Source organism: Pseudopodoces humilis, chromosome 1 (genome assembly GCF_049639895.1).
Source record: "Pseudopodoces humilis isolate 2021_Gansu_Grassland_sample_001 chromosome 1, ASM4963989v1, whole genome shotgun sequence".
Classification (NCBI taxonomy): domain Eukaryota; kingdom Metazoa; phylum Chordata; class Aves; order Passeriformes; family Paridae; genus Pseudopodoces; species Pseudopodoces humilis.
The window spans coordinates 141,964,746-141,986,453 of NC_142200.1; the positions used below are offsets into that span (position 1 = coordinate 141,964,746).

Here is a 21,708-nt window from a genome sequence, read left to right on the forward strand (position 1 = left end):
CATCCCGCACACAGCACATCCCGCACATCACACCTCCCGCACACAGCACATCCCGCACACAGCACATCCCGCACATCACACCTCCCGCACACAGCACATCACACACACAGCACATCCCGCACACAGCACATCCCGCACACAGCACATCCCGCACATCACACCTCCCGCACTCCTCCCGCAGCCCCCGCGGCAGCGGCGGCCCCGGGGCGCGCGGGGCGGGGCCGGGGCAGCGCGTGGCGCCCCCTGCGGGCGGGGGCGGGGCCGCGCGGTCACGTGGATGTGACAGCGGCAGTGCCCGGCCAGCCCCAGTCGCGGCAGCGGCACCGCAGCGCCAGCGCCGCCGCCAGCCCGGGCCGGGCGGGGACAGCGGGGCCGGGGCCGGGGCGAGCCCGGGGGGACCCGCCGCGGCGGGGCGGGGCGGCGGGGGGCGGGGAGGGTGGGCCGGGCGCGGCGAGGAGCCGATGCGGAGCGATCGCGGGCGGGCGGCGGGAGCAACCATGGCGGGGCCCCGCTGAAGGAGGCGGCGAAGGAGGAGGAGGAGGAGAGGGGAGGAGAGGAGAAACCTCCGCATTCCCTCCCTCCGCGCCCCGTCCCCCCGCGCGGACCGCCCGCCCGCCCGCCCGCCTCCCCCTGCATGCCCGGCTGAGACCGCGGGGAGGACTCAGCCACCCGCCGCGGCCCCGCCGCCTTCCCGCGCCCCGCCAGCCGCGGACAAAGGGGGAGAGCGGGCAGCCAGAGGAGGGGAGAGCCCGTCCCCGCCGCACGAGCATGGCGGACCGCAGCTTGGAGAGCGTGTCCCTGCCGCTGGAGGTGCGGGCCCGGCTGGCCGAGCTGGAGCTGGAGCTCTCCGAAGGTAAAGGCGCGGCGGGGCGGGCGGCGGTGGGCGCGGGCGGCGCGGCAGCGGCGCGGCACCCCCGGCCCGCTTCCCCATCGCACACCCTCCGCCCTGCGGCCCTGCGGTGCCGGCCCCGGCCCGGTGGCGCCCGGGGGGCTCCCCTGACGGCCCCTGCCGCCGGCGGGGGACCCCGGCGCGGGGGTTTTGTTCTACCTGCGAGCCCCCCGCGCTCCGCCGCGGCGCGGGCGGGGGCGGCCGTGGGGCTCTGGCGGCGGGGCTTGGCCGCGCACGCGGTGGTGCGGGAGCTGGAAAAATCCGTGGGGATGGCTTGGAGGGGCTCCTGCCCTGCCAGGGAAACGCGGCTTCACGGAAACGTGCCGTGTACCTGCGTGCCAGACCCCGCTGCGGCCGCATCGAGAGACTCCCGCGGAGTCCACGCAGCGTGTGTGTGTGTGTCGGCTGCAACAAAACACCCTCTCGTAAGGTCGTTGTGGACAATACCACTCAGGTCACTCAGACGAAACGATATATATATATATATATATATATATATATACATATTTAATTGCGGGATTTATTTATTTATTTTTTTATAAATGTATAATTGGAAGCTTGTGGTGGCTTCTTGGCGTGGTTGGTTGTGATGCTCCGCCGGTCCCCGTGCTGGGAAGGCGCGCACGCAGCCCGAGCTGTTGCCGTGGCAGGGAGGATGAGCAGGAGCCCCAGCCCGCCCTCCGCTCCTCAGCCCGGCTCCCGCTCCCCGCTTTCCATGTGTGTCAGCGCCGGGGTAGGAGCGAGGAGCGCCTGTCAGTGCCCTCTCTGATGGGCACTGAGCGCCCGGAGTCGTGCAGACGGTTTTAGTGTATCTGATGGAATTGGTGTCTCCCGGAGGGAGAGAGTGGGCAGTATTCATATGTATTGATGCTAGCGTTGGCTCTTTCTTGAAACGCAGATCTATCTGCTATTAGCTGCCTCTTCCTTTTTTTTTCCTAAAAAAAAAAAATAAATAATGCTGCCCCCAAATGTCAGGGTTTGTTCACCACCAAGAGGCTACAGCACTTCATAGAAGGGACAAATGACCCAGTGTGTCCCATATTAGTTATTGGAAGTGGTCAATATATTGAGCTGTCTGTCTGTCTTCTGTCTTTTTGTAACGGTTTGTAAGGGCTCCGAGCCAGAAAGTAAAATGCGCTGGAGCCAGTTTCATCAGCAGGGAGGAGCTGATGTTGACATTGTATTTTCCTTTTAACGCTTTGAGGGTGAAGAGAATGAGCTACTGAGATTTCTTGTGGCTCTCATTTTTGTGCTTCCCACTCCCTGATGGGGCCCTGAAAACTTGAAGTAAGAGGAGTTAAATACAGTATTGCCTTTCTGTGATGCACTGCCCGTCCATTGGCCATCATCTGTGGTAGTGAGGGTGGGAAGAGCTGTTTCTATCATGGTAAATGCAATGTCTTTATGCAGAAAATGCTTCTTGGTGTGTGTCACATAATTGTCTACACACCAATGAGATACTAATTAAAACATCTCTTAGTAAATGCTTACCAAAAACCTGAAATCAAACTGGCATAGACCTTCAATAAATATGCTAATGCAGTGTTCCAAAGTTGTAATACAGTTTTGTGGTGCAGTTTCTGTTGCTGTAAGCATGATCCAAGAAAGCTCTGAGGAAGTGGGACATGGTTTGAAATTGGGCATCTGTATCTGCACTGCCATAACTTCCCTGCAGCTAGATCTGGAATGAGTTTAGGCCACTGACAGTGAATGAGTTTAGGCCACTGACAATATAGTTTTTTATGTGCCACTGGCGTTACATGCAGCAGACAGGGTGGCTTGTGTGTTCTGACTGTGGCAGCCTAAATGAGGATCAGTTGGAATTGGGAGGCAGGTAAAGAACAGGCAATATCACATTTTCAGCGTCTTCCCCCAGGCTGCTCTTGGTGTGTTCTTAGTCAAGTACATGATAGTGTTCAGTGCCTGAGAAAATGAAATAATTTACTGCTTAAAGCTCCTACTTTTAGGCATGCTGCAACTCCTGGCCTGTTCCCAAAATTAGTCCCTACAGAGAGTGGGATCAGTAATTTGTACAGTTTTATTGTGTTGTAGAAGTCTGCTCATACTCTGGCCATGCTACTCCTGAGTTAAATGGTTTTCAAGGCAGCTCTGTCTCTACACCCTGAATGTACAGAACCTTATGCTTATGCTTCACTTGGCTGTCATGAGCCAGTCTACTGCCTTCATTCACTGATACACACTTATGCAAGTGCATACAATTTCACATGATTGAGGTTTTAACATGTGTTCTGCTCATGATGTGTTAGGGTGTCTCTGCTGCCTTTGTGAAGCAGGAGACTTTTGGAAGCAATAGGCAACTGCATGCTTTAATGTGTTTGGGTCTTATTGATAACACTGGGAGCAGAGTGACTGCTGTAATTTATGTCCCTTTTTAAAGTGCTTCCCCAAGTCAGACTTCCTTGGAAGATGTTTTTTCAAGTGCTGCATTTCTGAACCATTGTATTTGTTGTATTGTTTGAGTATGAGGTTTTTGTTTCTGGGTGCTGTGGGTCTTAGAGCTGCTGCCTGTACCCAAGCCATGTGGTTCTCTGTGCCAAAACCTGCTATGGACATTGGAGCTTTAGGAACACTTTCTGAAAGGGAGCTGCTGCTTTGTGGGAAAGAGAGGAGCACCGGCAGGATTATTGTGTGGTTATTCCTCGGCTGTGAGCTAAAGCTGTCTCCTTCCTAGCTCTAGGAAGTGTGATAGAGTGGGTCCTGCCCACGCAGTGCATCTCAAAACTAAACTGAACATAAAATAGCTGTTGTCCCTGTGCCCAGACCTGGTTACTGTGCCACTAGCACAGCGGGCACTGTGCAGGTGTTGGAACCACAGTCTTCACTGGGAGTTGTCATCACACATTTCAGTTGGGCCGTGGTGTTTTCCCCAGCCCCTGTAGCCAAATCCTGAGCTCCTTGTTCAGCTGCACACTGGGCATAGCCTCTCTGGCAGCAGAGATGTGGCAGGAGAGCCTCAGGAAGTGTCAGATAGCACATGCTTTGTAGACCATAGAGCAAAGTGCCTTTTTTTTTTTTTTTTCTTTTTTTTTAGCAGTTGTGCACTGCTTGTTTGTTGAAAGGGAGGAGGAAGGTTGAAAGGACTTTAATGGTGCTCTGTGAAGTTTGTCTCTGTGACAATCCTAACCTGTTGGTTACTGTGGGCAAGCCACCTGCCTTCCACCTCCCCTTTGCTGTGGTCTGAATGGGCTTTTTTTGGTTTTAACATAGCTATTTAAAAGGTACTATGGATGCAAATGAGAATAACCATTTTAGATTTTGTTAGTTTCGTTAGTATGACTTAGAAGGTGAAGATCAGCCAGACTCAGAAATGCATAGCAGGTTCCTCTGTATCCAGGATGCCTGCCCCACACGAGGAGCGAGTGCCAGAGGTAGCCTGGCACCCCGAAGAATGTTGAGAATGATGTTCTTGGTGATGTGGTGGCATGTAGTGTTACATTCAGCCTAAGGCATCAACAGCACACTTCTTGTTGGTGTTTTCACTTCATTTTGGGAAGGGAATATTTCTTATGGTTTTTCAGGACACAGCAGCTCAACAGAACTTTGAGTTTTTTAAATATTTGAAGTTGTGGAATCATCCTTGATTCCAGATATTCTGGAGACGTTTGTTAGGCTGTGTTTGAGTGAACATGCTTGATGCTGGTATGTTATGTACATGTTCTCTGACACTCTGGTAGTTTCCCTGAGCTACTCAAGCTTGCATTGCTCAGAAGTAGCCCTTCCAGGCTGATGCAATCAACATGTCACTCTGCAGTAGCTGCTCTTCAGGGCTGCTTAGGATTTTATGAGGTTTTTAGTTTTCTAACCATGTATAAAATTGTACTGGGTGGAAATAGATGAATCATACTGTTTTTTAGAATAGCTTGGGGGTTGTTAACTGAAGAACTGATTAAATAAAACCAGGAGTCTTGAAATGTGCTGTTTTATTAAAAAAAAAAAAGTCATTCTACAACCCCTTCATTCTTAAAAACACATAAAAGTTTAAAAAAAGCTCCCTCCCCCTTTTCTCATTTTGTCCTCAATTTCAGGGTATACAAGGTCAAATTGCCCTTCCAATTATTTAGTGAACCAAAATTAATTGGGCAAAGGTGCTCTATATTTCTTCCAGTATTTTATCCAAGATAACATAGCAGAAACACTTAAAGAACCACAGACACCACATGGAAAATGTGAAAACCATCGTGTTCAGAAACTATTTTCCCTATGTTCCATACTATAATTCTAGTCCTCTTCCATTTTAAACATGTGAGGCATTGCAGGTTTCTTTTTTTGAAAGTCTCAACTTTTCTCTAAAGAGCACTTTCAAAAAAGTCTCAGCAGATCTTTAATAAGTGATTACTTATTCCCAAAGGCACTGGATGTGAAGTCACCTAATTAATTTGGTCCTCTGCTTTCACTGTATTGACTGGCTCAATTATATTTGGTAATATTGCTTGGGTTGATTGAGTTACTTTCTGGCCAGGTTTATTATTTTATTTGGTGTAAGTTATGTCTTTTATTGTCTGCCTGTAGTTGCTGGGTTGAGACCAGAGATGTGTAGTTAACTCCTCTTATTATTATTTCTCCCTAACATTTGCCAGCTGACTTCACTTGCAGAGAGGTTTTAAAGTGTGAAAATTTCAATAACTAGCACACCTCTGTGATTTGGGACACAGAGTCATCCTTTTAATTCACTCCTTGAGAGATAGTTCTCTGCTTAGAAAGTGAGTATCACCTGTGCAATGACAGAGTGTTAATGCTTCTTGAGTTTAGGTGAGAAATGAACTAAGAAATTCAACACTCACATTTGCTTTGTGTTGTTTTTTGAGCTGTTGAGAGTTGGCTCATGTTTTCAGTTACTTTCTTCTGGGGGAGAGAGGACTAATTTACTCAAAATACATAAAGCTGAAATTTTCATGGGAGTTAGATGGGAGACTAGGGCTTTAAGAAAATATACTGGGTATCATGGAAATTATGATAAAATCAAGAGCACTGTCAACAGAAACCTTTCTTTTTTAGATGAAGCTCCTCTCATCAGCTATTTTGTTTCTCTGATGGTGCTCAAGTTGGAGAGGGACTGTGAGCTGATTATTTTAAAAACAGGTTCAATTCGTTCATGAGTTAATCATTTGTATTTTCAGGCACTGGAATTTGAAGGGTTTCTTCTTTTTTTTTTTTTAATTCTAAATATTTTTAATTGCCTCCTTCACTGTGCTATTTGGACTTAAGGGCTTTTAATGTGTGTCAAAAGAATTCTCTGCCACTCCTTCAGTAGAAGTACATGGTAATGCCTTGTAAAACAGACTATGCAAATCTCCAGGATGTTCCCAGAACAGCTGTCCTGAAGGCATGCTGTAAATACACCTTTATTGCCAGCTGATGTTGAACAGCATTGATGCCCAAGGGTTACACTTAATAGATCATTCAGATGATCTTTGCTGTATTACACAACTGACGTACTCGAGACACTTTTCCCAAGGATGTGTGAAAGTTGCCGAGGGAGTGTCAGTTTTATAGGCAAAGCAGGGAGTAAACAGTGTATTTCTGAGGAGAACACACGCTGCAAGGAGCTGCCCTTTGCAGCTTCAGGTTACGTCTGGGTGGCTGTGCTGCGCAGCGCAGGGAGCAGGAGCCAGCGCTGCTTCCCCTTGCCAAACCTGTGCGCACCTGTGGCTGTGAGTCAGTGTGCTGCCTTCCCTGGAAAGGTGCTCACCTGTTTGTGCTGATCCATCAGAAGGGAAACACAGTCATTCTGATTCCAGATATCCTTTGGTATCGGAGGAATTCAGGTTTAGCACGCCTCTTTCATTGGGTTTAATTTTTCTTGGGGGAAAGTGTTTTCATGCTGTCTAAAAGCAGAGGTAATAAACTAATTTTTGATGCAGGATTTGGATTGTGAACAGCAAAAAGATCAGTTTCTCTGAAGGCATATCAGCAGATTCCTTTAGGTCTTCCTAGCTCAGAATGGATGTTTGTGGTATGGTACGCAGAATCCTAAATGTACCATAGCTCTCCTATACTTAAAAATGCATTGACTGCGTTTTAATTTTTTAAGAGGCTATTTGTATAACGCGTCAAGCAGGACATATAATTTTTTAAAAATAACTGCTTTAATTCCCCAGCAACTGTCAGACAAGATGAGTCACTGCAGTATAAGAATTCACCACAGTGCATCACAGATTTGACACAAACTCTTAATCCATGTAAAATTATGCATGTATATTCCCCTATCTTCTCAGTGGGTGAGCTTCATTTTTGCCAAACTCATGATGATCCCATTCTGCCTTCTTTCCTCCCCCGCCTCCTTTTTTCCCCCTTTTCTTCTTGAGAACCTCCTTGCAGTCAGCAGCCCCAGCGCGGGATCTGGATGGAGCAGTCTTTTCCTGGCTTGTGAGGAGCCTTTCCTGATTGTTAACCACAGCTCCTGGTTCTCTCCCTGACTGTGGTGGTGTGGGGGCATTTCCAAAACATGATTGCTCTCTGCAGAATTCTGTTCTTTCCTTGTATTACTAGGGTAAACATACATTAAAAGATGGGAACTGGTTTATTTAACTCCACTTGGTGCAGAACGCTGGGGAATTGCTCATTTTAGACCTGTGTAAATAAATCTTTTTTTTTTTCATTTTTTTTCCCCCTGGTAGTCTTAGCTTGGGCATCTAATTGCTAGCAAGTATTATTTATCCCCAGGATTAAGTATGACTTCAAAACAGTGTAAAATATACTGGGGACACCATCATATTCTGCAATAAAACAGTAAATACAGGAGTAGAAATACTTAGAACAATACAGCTTGAGACAGATGCTGGGCAGAAGACTGTGGCCATGGCTTTAGCTGGAGCCTCTTGCCACAGAAGAGGAGTTTCTGTGTAAAGCTGTGTGAAATCCTACCAGGGCACTCTGTGCATGGCTTTTGGGATGGAGGGAGGTGTGCCAGAGTGCTTCTTGCAGTCCCTTTTTGGAGAGCAGAGTCATTTGCTGGTTCCTGGCAGTTTGGTAGGCACAGTCTAACTTGCAGTGCTTAGAGCAGCATCCAGAGCCAGGGTGTGCATAATTGCCACATTATTTTACAGCAGAAGTTAATGTTGAAAAGTGTATGGTGTTTCAGTGATCTCTTTTTAAGACTTGTGTTAAGTGGTTGGATAACTAGAGGAAGGACTCTCATGAGGGATCTTGATAACTTGGAAGAGAAGATATTTCCTCCAACTTTTGAAGGGGCTGTTTGCTTTCCAAAGACTGAGCCATACATATACTGTCATTTAGGATGCTTGAGGGGGTTTTTGCTTTTATGAATATGGCTGGGTCTGCAGAATGGTGGCAGTGGAGGGGACAGAGGGATTCTTCAAGTGCTGTCTTTGTATATAAGTAGAAATGGATGTTGGGACTTGTTTGGTCCTGTATCTCTCTGGATCCAGAGTCTGTATTTCCAAACTGTGACATCTGCAGTTTATTCACTCAAATCTTGGCTTGATCTGTATTTAAGATTAAAACATCAAAAAAAGATCCTGTAAGTGTGGTCTGGTAAGAGCTGCTCAGAAGCCAAGGAAATGTTTCTTAATGAACCTGTGACAAATACTGAAGTGTAAATAATGGGGCCTGGTTTTTCACTGGTAGGCTGCTGGTTGAAAGTTTGCCTACACCAGCAAAAATTCAGAGACTTTTGGTTGGCTTAGACACTCAAACAAAGTGTTCTGACACTCTTTTTCCTACTGTGTGGATGTCCATGTGTCCATAAACAGCCTGGCAAAATACAGAGACCCTAGCAACAGTCTCCTCAGAGAAAGCAGCCCTGGACTGGTCCATCTGTGTGGACCCTCCAGGAAGAGTTATGTGCTATTAGCAGGATGGCTGCAGGGATATTGCATCTATTATTACCATTTAGTGAGAAAATGGACCAAACTGGTCTTTGGACTTTTCATATCAACTTTTACAGAACGGCTCTGGAATTGTACAGAAAATTTCTTCCTGGTAGTAGCAAATAATAAAACCTCACCTTTTTTCTTTTGTGGGGATATCCTTAGTCATATTAACTCACATTTTTCATTGTTATAATTTCAAGGGGAATGAGCGAAGTTTAGAATTTTGTGTGCTATGCCTCTTATCCTTGAAAGAAATATTTAAATGACCAGTTATTTTTTATGAATGTGTGAACAAATAAAATTATGGCATTGTGGTGGCATGCAAGCAGTTCAAATTTAGTGAAGAATCTTGAAGTAAAAATTGTTTGAAATGCTAGACTTCTTTGGCAGATGCCTGAGGAGGAACCAACAACACTTACCCAGTGAAACAGCAAAATGTAGAAACATCCCTGCTCTTTCCTGAATGATGATAATGGCAAACCCCTTTGCTGAATTTGTTGGAAGAGCTCAATTTCATTTGCCATGTCTTTTTAGTCTGAAAAAAATAATGGATACTTTCTTTAGTAGATGCCATAAGTTCTCTGAGTGTTGTGAAGTAAGGGATTAACCTTTTTTAAGAAAAAGTACTGTTGGACTGTGGAGTAATGTTTATTTCTGAGAGGGAAAATAACAGGCTGTACTTTTAATTTGCTCTACTTCAAATTTGCTTTGTGTTGTAATAGAAAAGGTTGATTTGTTATGTTGAGCAGCAACAATGGGACTATCAGCAGTTAAATTTAATATTTTGCTTTTATGGTGATGGAAAAAAGTCTTGTGTTTTATGTTTATGAATTTTATGCTGTTAAAGTTTGGCACATTCCAATCACAAGGTTTTATCTGTGTCTCTGGCAAACACTGACTTCAGTCACAGGCTTGGGAGAGTTGGACAAGCATTTCAGAAGAGATCTTGAAGAGTGACCAAGAGTAGAGGCATGGACATTGGGGATTAAAGCAGTCTTAATAAACATTATTTACCAGGAGAAAGATTGGAGTTTATTTTGATTATTTGAGAAGTCTTGTGTTGGGGATGGAGGAATACTTTCTCATACTGCAGAGCATTAGCAGTCCAAAACAACAGAAGATTGAACTCCTAGGAATGGAAATTAGACAAGTGGAGTTTGAAGATAAGACAGAAAGTATTAATAACAGTAGATAAACAGTGAAACACTTGCATAGAAGACTCAACATCTTTCAAAACAAATCTACCTACAAGTAGAACTGGTGGATGGCTCCTTTCTAAGACATAGTAAATGTAAGAAGTTTGTGTGTGTACATAGGTTTGTAAACCACTGGAGCCACCCTTGACCAGAAATACACTGGTTTAGTGCTTTTATAGTGGCATTTTTTAAATGTCTAGTCCTATATTATGATATGTGTTTTCCTGGAAACTCCAAAAGGCACTGCAACATCTTAGAATTTCAGGTTTAGTATGTTTTCAATATTTTACTAGAGATGACTTGACATTTACTTGCAGTAGTAATTTGTTTTAAGTCAATATTGAACACTGTAAGGATTGTGCATACATTACAGTTTGAGAGGGTATCAAAGGCAGCCGCTCTGATAATACTTGCTTAAATACTGGCTACTCATATATTTGCCTGTAGCTCAGGGGACTTCTATATAAACAAGAAATGGCAGAAAAATAACATTTTTAAAAGCTTCCTTGAAGTTTACTGTACTTTGCTTAATCATTGGTTTCTACGTAAAGATATTGTCCTTTGTAATAATTTGGATAAAAAATAAGAAAGTACTTACTTCCTCTAAAGATTAATCCTTCTTGCATCCTATGCCCAAGGTTGCTCTTTGCTGTGATGTCTTTGCTTCTGCCTCACTGTCTGACTGTAGTAACTTGTATTTGCTCTTCACTGTAGTGGTAGATGAAGGGTGTAGGAGCAGGAAAAGTGACTCTGTGCCTTAGTGCTGCCGTCGGAACGTCTGTGAAAACTGTTTTGTTTATTGGGAGTTTCACAAAGCTGGTGTCTTTGACCTCCAGCAGTCACTTCTGGAGCAAGGTGAAACAGAGAACATACTCCTTTGTTTGCAGTGGGAGAAGATATTTGTTGTTGCTTAACCCAGACACTGTTTTTCTTCCTGAGCACAATAATGCTGTGGCTGGTATTGTCTGCTAGTGGTAATTCTGAGGAAGATGAGGGCTCCTGGCAAGTCTAATATTTCTTCCTTGGCTTTGAAGGTCAGCCTCCTGTCTGTTTTTTGTTCTACCAAAGATGCTGTGTGGCTGAGCGAGGTGATTGGGGTCATCTTGTGAAAAGTGAGGAAGCTGTGTGTGGGATGTATTGAGCCAGAAATAGCCACAGCGATGTTAAATTTCATCTTTGACTGCTGGACCTTTCAGAGACATTTGTTAACTTGTGGTAACCTTGTCCATAAGAGTTTTCTCTCCATAGGATACCTTTCAAACAAGTCTAGGAAGCCTGGATCCTTTCTCATCAGTGCCAGTTTCTCTCTCCTGAGAGGAAGGAATTCCAGCTGGTTCATGTACCAACTCTTTCTGCTATTGAGGAAATACTCTGGGCTCTTTTCTTTCATGAAGATCATGCAAAAAACACAGCATCTCTGAAACATAAAGTCCTCTTACTGCTTGTGATGGTGCTTGTCATTCCTAGGTGGTGGTCTGGCTTTGGCTGACCTGCAAAGTGCTTTTCTGAGTATTTTGGTAAGGTAATATCACCTGCAATGTTATGTCTATTGTACATCATTCAAAATGTGAAACTGCACATGTATGCTTCTTCAAATGCCCATTAGCTCTTAAGTATTGTAATTGATTTCTTCTGGTAAATAACAAATACAATTTCAGATTTGACTTTCTTTATAAGCCACTCTGGTGCAGGATATATACTAGAAATATCACCAGGCCTCATCTGCCAGCTTGATCCTTTGTGCCTTCTTTAGACCAAAGCAAATTGAGTATCTAGGACTAGATTAGACTGAAATTGGGAAGAAGAAGAAGAAGAAGCCAACTCTTCTTAGAAATGAACTTTTTAAACATGAATAGCTTTGTGTTCTGAATTTTAGAGGTTTTTTCACTCTGTCATAAATCTGCTCTAAATCAGACACCCAAAGACATCTCCCCTGACTTTCCCCTAGAGTAAAAGGTTCTTTTGCTCATGGGGAGCGTGTAAAAAGTGGTAGTTTGAAAATGGTAGCCAGTAGATGCTACCAAAATGTCTTACTTAAGTATTAGTGAAACATATTATGTGTCCTTCTTTCTCAAAAATTGCTCCCATAGTTGTGTTAGAGTTAAGAGAGGATAAAGCATCTAAGTGGCCACATTCTTCTGGAACACTGTGGCACCTGTTCTCCAGGCTTCTTTTGAGAATGCTGTATGACTGTTGTCATGGACTGGGTTACCTCCTTCACTGGTTTCTGCATTCCACCTCTGAGCCCAGCACAGACAATAAAGGAGCCACACCTCACCGAGTTGGGCTCCTAGGAGAGTACAATAGTAATTACAATAAAATTACAATAGGAAGTGCAGTTGAAAGGTGATTGAAATCTCCACAAAATAGCAGTATGGTAGTATTTTCAATGTAAAAGCTGAAGCTTAATTTTCAGGGGCTCAGATAAGGGTGGGGAGTATAAGTTTTTCCAAAATAAATTATTGTATTTATTTTTTCACTCAGAACAAAGTCCAGTTCACCTAAAAATAAATGGCAAAAGCTATGCTGGCATCAGGACTGCACTAATGGGTGTACTTCCCTTAAAGCTAGGTCTGTGAATAGTCAGAAGCAGTCTGTGATATTTAAGGATCTGTGCTATGGTGTATGGCAAAAAGAAACAGATACTTTTACTTCACTTGGTGTGTAATCGTTGGTGGTAGAACATCTTGCGTTTGAGACAGAGCATTTACTTATATGGAGCAACGGGCCATGATGTACTCCCAGTGGAAAGATGGGAACCCCATTCAGGACTGGGAAACCAGTCCATATTTAGAGAAGTTGTTACTCATTGGCTGGAAGGCACTCATTAGCACTAAAGCTCTGTAGCATTTCTGGTCCTTTAATACATGGTTGGTATCACCTGTTTCTGTGTGACAGAAAGCCAACATATGTGCCTTTTACTTTAATTTTTAGCTTCTTCTCACCTCTCTGTTTTCCCCTCCCCTCACTGTTTAATTTCTGACTTTCTTCTCTCTAAAGCCATCTGGCCATGGTGTGGCCTGTCAGGGTCATTCCATCATCCTGCCCCACCTTCCTTGGTCATCTGTCCTTCCACCAGGGCTTAAACAGTCCACTTGGTACAGGATCATCATGTAGGTAATTCATGTGATGCCCCCTTTTGCAATTGCTTCTTTTTCACATGGGAAACATTGCTCTTGAAGCATGTCAGGGCCAACATGTTGCAAATTGAAATATTTTATTCTTAAGTTGATTTCAAACAAATTTCTGTCATGGAATAATAAACTTGTTAACTGCTGAAACTTACAGGCTGTAGAGACACTAGCTGAGCTATGTGTTCTATTGGTCATGCTTGATGTTTGCTTTTTTGGTTGTTGTTGTTTAGTTCTGTCATGTTTGCTTAGAGCTAGATTAGGGTATCCTCTGTACAGTGCAAGGCATTTATGGAAAATGTGCATCTTAAATTTCTTGAAATCTGATCTGGAGCTAAGTCGTGACATCTATTTTCCATCTAAAAATGCATTTCTCTTAATTATATCCCCATTCAGTGTGGGTGGGTTTTTTTTTTTTTCTCTCAATTCACGTGAAACCCACACTAAACAAAAATACAGCTAATAGAGCCTAAAATTATAAAGGAACTACTTGCAAAGAGCTGGCAATGCTGTCTACATGATGAAAGCAATTTAAATTGTTCAGGCATAAAGCATGGATTAGAAACTGTATCTTCAAATCATCTTTACATATTTATGAGTACACCTGTTATATAAGCAGTGGAAAGTGCAGAGATTCCTCCAGCCCTCTGCCACCGTCTGCAGGGTGAAGAAGAACCCAAGATCGTTTGTCAGTTTAAGTCTTTCAAATCCAAAGTGGAGCCTTATCTGCCTAATAGCCTAATACCAGAGAAAGATACTGTTTGTGTTCAGCAGGGCTGTATTCATATGACTGTCAGGGGCTGAATTACTGCTCTCAGTTCTATATAAAGATTTCTGCTCCCACCCTGCCCCTCCCCGGCACTGTCATTTAGCACAATGCGCAGCATGGCTGTAAAACATCCCTGGCATACTGAAGCGTGTCTCCTTTCACACTTGTATGTGGAAAAGGAGAAGAAAAATAAAGGCCCTTCTTCTTGGCTTCTGTTAACTTCCTAGCTGCAGAGGGTTCAGTGCCAGCTGGGGCAGAGTCATGTTACTTGCACCTATTTTCCAGCTCCAGGCCTAAATCGAGAAGAGTTGGATTGTGTGATTGCTGTATCCTGCACCTCTTCTCTGCTCAGTGCAAGTGCTATGCCCAGTTTAGCCTGTGGTGTTAACATGAGTGCCCACAAAATACAAAATACAGCTTCCTGGGGAGCCAGGCTTGGAACAACAGGGCTGAGGGTTATACATGATGTGGCGTGAAGCCAGATTTTAAAAGTCCTTTTCGCTGTCACTGCTGCCTTGTTGCTGTTTGCAGGTGGGTTATGATTCCACTGATGCCTGGGTTTACAAACAACAAAACAAAACCAAAAGAAACAAGAAAACAAGAAAAGAAAGAAAATCTCATAGAGTTTTTTTTTCCCCGAGTAAGTTTCTTTTTCTAGCACTTAAAGTTGGAGCAATTCAACAGTGTGTGCTATAAAGTGCAACTTCAGAAATAACTGCATCCTGCTGAGAATAGGGTCTGAACAGTATGCATAGAGAAAAAGATGGATGCATTGGGAAGGGGTGCATGCATAGAAACATCTAAATCCAGTTTTTCTGCTGAATAAAATAATTTGTGTAACTACACTGAAGATAAGGAAAACATTTTTTTACTTTGAGGCTATTACAGCTTGCACAGGGTGGTTGTGACTCCCTATCCTTTGAGATGCTCACAAAGCTGTCTGGACGTGGGCAACACCTGTTCTAGGTGGCCCTGCTTGAGAGGGAGAGTTGGACAAGGTGACCTCTTGAGGCTCCTTCCATCCTCAGCCATTCTGTGATACCCCCCTAAATTTCCACCCTTTCACTGATAAGTAATTTTGTGCTTCCCAGCACATTTCTTGTGGATCACCCACTGTATGTGGATTTTAGAATGGCATACTTGGCCTCTCCTGCAGTGAATTAATACCTGAGATTTGCTGTAACACCAAGTTTTAAAATTTTGGATGTAATTATGCCTTGTGCAGTTTAGTGATAGTCAGCAAAAATATGCCACATGAGAGGTGAAGCACAGTGCATTAAACAGATATTTGGTTCTGAAGTTGTTTCCCTTAAAATAATGTTACTGCTTTTTGTATGCAAACCTTGATAATGGCAGTAAATTTACATCTTATGTAAATGAACTAGAATCCAAGCATGGGTAAGGGTGCTTGTGATGATTTTAATACTGTCATTAGGATCATCACTCAAGTATATGACTGTCAATTAAACAATTCCTGGTTTGTTTTTTTTTTGTATGATGGAACTATATGCTTGTTTATATCTATGGAAAAGTATTTCCCTTGGTTCTGTCAGGAGCAGGGAAATGAGCAGAACTGAATGGCTTTGAAAATAATTTTGTTCAATTACTTATTAACACTGATTTTAGATATGAAAATACCTCAAATGTTGATGAGATCTTTTATTATTTTTATTGAGATTTGTTTTGAGAGTAGTATGCAGCTGTAATCACACAGTTAAATAGTGCATATTTTTTCAAAGTTTCATGTCAGTAATGCAACAATGAGTCCCCCTGGCAGAGGTAGAAATCAGTCACCAATTCTTTGCATTGTAGAAAAACCCACAGTGAGCCTTCTTATAGGAGTGATCTTGTAGCTGTGGTCCTCAGATGAATGTTTGGCCTCACACTATTAATACTTTCTCAGCCACCAGGCTTTCTTTTCCTCTCTATAAAAAGCAAAACTGGGCTGTATTTTTTGGGGTATGAACACAGCTTTCAAATATGGAAGAACTCCCATATCCACATCGTCTCCTGACTGTTCAGTGAGCAGCTGGACATAGCTTTTGTGAGAGAAAGCTATGTAGAGTATGGTCCCAGTTCAGCAAGGCATTTTAGGCATGTGCTTCAGTCTCACTGGTACTGCCAGCTTAACTTAAACCAAATTGTCACACATGGAGTGAGCATGTTTGTCTCCTGCATGGAAAAAAAAGGTTGATGGCATCTTCACTGCTTGCTTGAAAAAGAGATTCAGTGTTAAATCAAAGGATCAACAGTCTTTCTTTTGGATTACTGAGCAAATGGAAAGGGATCTTCAAGCAATTTTTGTTTAAATGATGCTTCACTTTATGTTTAAGGTCAGGTCATTAGATGAATGATGAATCGAATGAACCTATGAACTGACCACACCTGTATCTCATTTTCTGTGCTTGCTCAGTGCTTTATAGAGTTTGCAAGAAAAAGAGAGCAACTCCAGGAGCCCCCTCATTCAATACATGTTGTGGAGAAGGATACATTCAGTAGCTTGTCAGAAGACACGTGTCATGGGCAGGGGCCTTCTGTCTGCAGCCAAACGTGTGCAATCACCTTAAAATCCCAGTGCAGGTTCTTGCTTTCAACACAGTGTGGAAATAGGGGAATACAAGGAATTGCCTTTCCTCCTGAATGCAGGTTGATCTAAGCAGCCATCTTCTGGAAAATGTTTTGAAGCTGTTTCTCTTCACCTTTTGCTGCAAGGCCAGAATCATGAGGAAGTAAGGAAAAATTGCTCCAGCCTTGCACTTTCTGCCTTTTTCATCTTTGCCTTAAAAAAAGTGTTTCATAGACCAATTAATGTAATTGCCAGCCAAAGAAAAAATGCCTATCTCTTGCTTTCCAGAGCTGGGTTTGCAGCTCAGGGATATGAAAAATCTGGATCCAATAGGGTAATTTCCTGAAGACTGTATTCAAGCCATTTTCTTATGGGGAAAAAGAGGCAGTTGAGGGGTGGGTGAGAAGATACATTTAATTTCTTCACGGGATTTTCAAAATAGCAAAAGAACAGGAGAGGTCAAGTGATCAGTGTCTCAGTCCTTTGACATTGTATGTCAAAGGCATAAATTGTTTCTGTTTTAGGAATTTGAGAGTATATTGCTGCGTTCAACACATGAGATAAAAGATTCTGTTCAGGACCATGCAATAAATTTATGGCTAGTTTTTAATTTTCATCTTCCTTTTACCATTCATCGTGATGTTTTCCTGGTGTACTTGGAATCTACTGAACTTGGTCTGAAGCCTCATGAGTTAGTTTTGCTTCATGAACCTGTGTGAAAATGTAGTTGATTAAAAAAGCTTGGTCCTTTTGTGGTATCCAGCATTTATGGTGGTTTAGTCCTCTGTTCCTGTGTTTCATAAGATGGGGATAGCAGAAACTTTTGATTGTTTGTGGTGTGAAAGGAATGGTCTGCAAAGTCAAGTATGCAATTGTTTCTACCCACTGCTGTGGGGTGAGGAGGGTAAGAAGTTAGTCTGTCACTGATAGAATAACTAAAATTTAGATATAAGAATGTGGACAAGGACTATGTATTCCATTAAGGGCTAAATGTGACACATTAAGAAACTTAAGAATTTAGCTGTGGAAACATCTCTTTAGGCAATGATTTATTTCCAGGGATATTTAAGGAAGGAGCTTTTGAAATGTAAAAGTCCGTACACAGACGTCATTATTCTTGCAAGCAGTATGTGAATGTATGTAGGCATATTTAAAGATATAAAGAAATATACATTCATAGAAGGAGGGGAAGAAAAACCTCACACACTGACTCTTGGAATGAACAAATCTTCCCACTTAAGGGAATGTTATAGGAGGCAGCAGCTCCCTTAGGGATAGGCATGTGCGAGTTACCCGTTCTGAGTCACGGATTTTTCCACAGCTTTGTGGCTCAGATGTGCAAGCCCCTTCCCCACAATGCTCCCAATTCCTTAAATAGCAGCTGAGGTCAAGAAGGACAAGGGACAGATCACTGTCACTAGGAGGCCTTCTAAATCACACCAGGGTATGTGGGGTTTCTTGATGCTCAGTCTCAGCTGTCTGGCGAAAGAAGATAATTTTAATCCCATTATATTTATTGCTTCTCAGTAGTGTATAGGCTTTTATACTGACTCACACCCTTTCAAAAGAGTCACCGATGTTTCTGTTAAACAGACTAAGAAGACATCTTTATTACAGTTAGTTTTGTGATGTGCATATTTCAGTTCAGTCACCTGAAATGAATTACATGCTCTTGCTGAATTTGCAACAATGTCTTTTGGCTTGGAACAATTAACCATTATGACCTCTGGTGCCTTGAAATACACAGTCAATAAAGTAAAACTCTATTGTATATATCTTGAGGTTTACATGAACCTGTTGTGCCTTTCCATTTACAGTGTCTGGCGATCTGTAGGGGCTCTGGCTCTCACTGAACCAAACTGAAAACTGGAGCAAATTCAGACCCGTTCCCAAGTTGGGAGAATAATGAGGGAAGATCAGTTTGGCAGACAAGGACATAGATATACAGAAGGTTTTGAGTTGGAAACAAAAGAGCTTTGAAATTCAGAGCTGGCTCTAAGACTTGCCCAGCAGCTTGAGGCAGAGGTGGATGCTGCTTCTGAGCCAGAGTCCTTCCTTGTCCTTGGGCTGGTGGCTGGAGGTGCGTGCTCAGACCTCCCATCAGTGGCAGAAGCAGTGTTGTGTTCTTCTCAGAGCCTCAGCAGGGCAGGCAGCAGAGCTATGGTGGGTTCACATCCAGTAGCAGCTTATATTGCTGATGCCCACGACCTGTTCTCCTGAAACATCTCTAGATGAATATGTGCCCGTAAAGTTAAGTCTCCAACTAACATGTCAATAACCACTCCAGAACATTAATAATATATACCAGGAGCTCAAGACATTGAGCTGTGATTATCCCCCACGCCCCTTTATTTATTTTTATTTTTTCTGTGATATCTCAAGGATTCATATGTTGATAGCTGTTTTGTTTGAGTTTTTCTTTCAGGTCATAAGAAATTCAAGTGTTTGCTGATCACACAGACATGAAAAAGTTCTCCTTGTATTTCCTACCTTATATCTAATGTCTTGGGGATGAACTACAATTCTTAGATGCCATTCTTTCCTGTGCTGCAGGAAAAACTGCTTTGTTTCCAGATGGTGCTTCTCCAGTGGTGATTCATCTTTAGGTTAAGAACAATCTCTTATGTTTGGGAAACTAATACTGTATATGGGTTCTTAAAAAAGTGTTAGCTTCAGACATGAAGTTATGTATTATTGACAAACCTCAGGTTGATACAACATAGTAAATTGAGGTTGGACACCATTATACTCTAAGAAATAGAATTGCTACTCTGGGAGCCCTCTGCTACCACTTAAAGCCAAGAACAAGTGTTACATCTTTCTTTACAGTCTAGTATAAAAAGCTGTGGGGCATTTTATTGTGGATTATCCTGTGAAAAACTGACTGGTCTGGAAACTGCAGTGTGACATTCATGTAGAAGAAATTTTTATCTGAATAGTTCCATAAAGCTGTGCAACTGTGGATTATTTTATTTGCTTATGGAAATGTGTAGGCACAAACTTAGTTGCATGGAACATGGTGCTTTTATTATGGGCTTAAGACATATTGAAAAGAATTAGAGCTGAAATACATGATTGTAAGTGTGAATGTGCTTGCATGGTTAAAGATTCTGCTGTCCAGGGATGGACTGCACAACTAGAAGAAGAAAACATCCAAAAGGACATGTAAGAAGAAAGGATGCCTAGATAATCCTTCAAGAGTTCAACTGGTGATGTAAGGGATCCAGTATGAGAAAGACTATAAGAGACATCTCAGCCATTTCAGGAGACTACACTGTTCAGCAATTTTTGTTCTAGTAGAAGTGAAGATGAAACCTCCTTCTGCTGCTATTTTTAATCTCCACAATCTTTGCAGTATTGACGTGTTATTGAGTTCTTTAGCCTCAAAGACTTTCACATCTGGAATAAACTTGTTCATTTTTAAAAATCATCTAGACAATACTTGCTTGCAATCCTGTAGTATTGTACACTGCAAGAGGAGTCCTAAAGAAGGAATAAGCTTGATGGTCCTTTAAATTATTTTCTTCCACTGGACTAAATGCTTCCACTTTTAAAGCTGGATAAATAGTATTCTGGATGTAGCTTTTTTAAAATGTTCTTTTAATAGGCAGGAACTGCAGCCTTGGAAACACATGTTTCTTCTTATTCCCTCCTCCCTGTTTTTTTTATATCTGGCACAGCAATGAAGGAAAAACAGTAACAGTGTCCAGTGGACAACGGGAAAAATACTATATTGGAACATTCATCAGTGAAGCCCAAGCATCTGTTCTTCAGCACCAAGGCTTTGTTTGCCTCCAGACAGGCTGTGTTGTTCAGTGGGATTCCCTCAGGTGGCATTGCCTGGCCTCTGCGCTGTCCCCGTGCTTGTGGGTGAGACAGCTGAGGATGTGTGTGGTACCCAGCTGTGCTCGGTTCTGTACGCTCCTTCAGACCCTGACTGATGTGCTGGACTGTGAATGGAGGGACCTGCTAGCACACATTCACTCCTGCCACGTTTGCTGTGGCTTTAGTGGCTGCAGGCAGAGGGAAACAGTGGCAGCTGGATCCCAGCAAGAATGAGAGCATGTCTCTGCAGTTAAACTTTACCAAAAAAAGATGCAACAGGATTGGAAATGTTTGGGTGGGTGTTCCAGGACACTTATTTGACTTTCCCACTCTGTCCCTCAGGATTTTTAAAGCCTATCTCTAGTGTAAAAATAATTTTGGGGGTTATTTTTTCATGTTGGGAATATAATATTGGAAAAAAAAAAGGTTGATTTTCAAGGTTTAACATGTTTTTTTTCATGGCTCAGAAACATCTTGTGTTTGTAGCTTTTGGATGTTTTTCTGTTAATAAAAAAAAAACAACAACTCATTGGACTTTTGAGCATATTGAAGAGAATGATGAAGGATAGTTCAGACTTTGGAGGCAGCCAATGAGATGTTCACATCAGCCAGCTATAACAAATTAGTATCTGAAAATCAGGGATCAGTTTACACAAACAGCATTTGATTTCTGTTGCAGAGCTCAGGCTGGCATTATATGTGCATTATACACCTAAGCAATTCTTTAGACCACTTTCCTCACATTTCCTAGCAATTATCTATTTAACATGTGGATAAGACACTGTAAAATAACCTTGCCTTGAGATGTGGAGGTTTCAGGTGTTGACATCCACACTTTATTAGAGATAAGAAGAGGGAGCATCACACAGGATTGCTGCAGCCTCTGCTGAGTACTGTGTGCTGCCAGTGCAGAGTTTATGAGCCTGTGGTTGGTGACCTGGCATGAAGGTGGCTGCTTGGCTTCCTTATGAGGAGGGGTCATTAGTGAGAAGCAGGAAGAAGAAAATAAAACTAACAGAAAAATAGTTTCTGAATTGAAGGCATCTGGTTTTAATCAGAGATGCTAATAAATACTTTTTCTTAGTTTTGACATCCTGTATTTTGGTCAAAATTTTTTCCCTATTTTTTTTTCCCCATGAGCTGATGTCATTGCTGGATCCACCATGCAGTTTCAGAACTATTGCTTTTGATTGCATCATAGTGTTAAAACTTTTCAGTTTTGGCCCAGGATGTCTGTCTTAGAACTGTATGCAGATGACCCGTTTGAATAAAATCTTGTAAATTTTAAGCAATGTACATTGTAGAACCAATAGCAAGTTGGATCAAGCTGTTTGTGTCTTCAGTGGGTCCTTTTTTAGAATTTTATGCTTGTATTGAGTATATTTCCAAAGTTATGGAAATATGGGGGGCATGAGTAGGGTATGGAAAAACACAGATTAAAAAAAGGCTGTCTCTTCCTTCAGATTTTTATTTCATGTT

The 21,708-nt window shown here is 42.7% G+C and overlaps 1 protein-coding gene across 6 annotated transcripts in view; it reads left to right on the forward strand.

Moving 5' to 3' along the window:
- Nucleotides 1-647: 647 nt before the first annotated feature.
- The window catches only part of DIP2C (DIP2 acetate--CoA ligase C (putative)), a 308,220-nt gene continuing 287,159 nt past the window's right edge, over nt 648-21,708 (forward strand). For all 6 annotated transcript variants that reach the window (XM_014257423.2, XM_005528520.3, XM_088053095.1 and 3 more), the window contains exon 1: nt 648-853. In XM_014257423.2, coding sequence (XP_014112898.1) covers nt 769-853 — 85 coding nt within the window. In that variant the 5' untranslated portion in view covers nt 648-768. The remainder of the gene's footprint in view (nt 854-21,708) is intronic.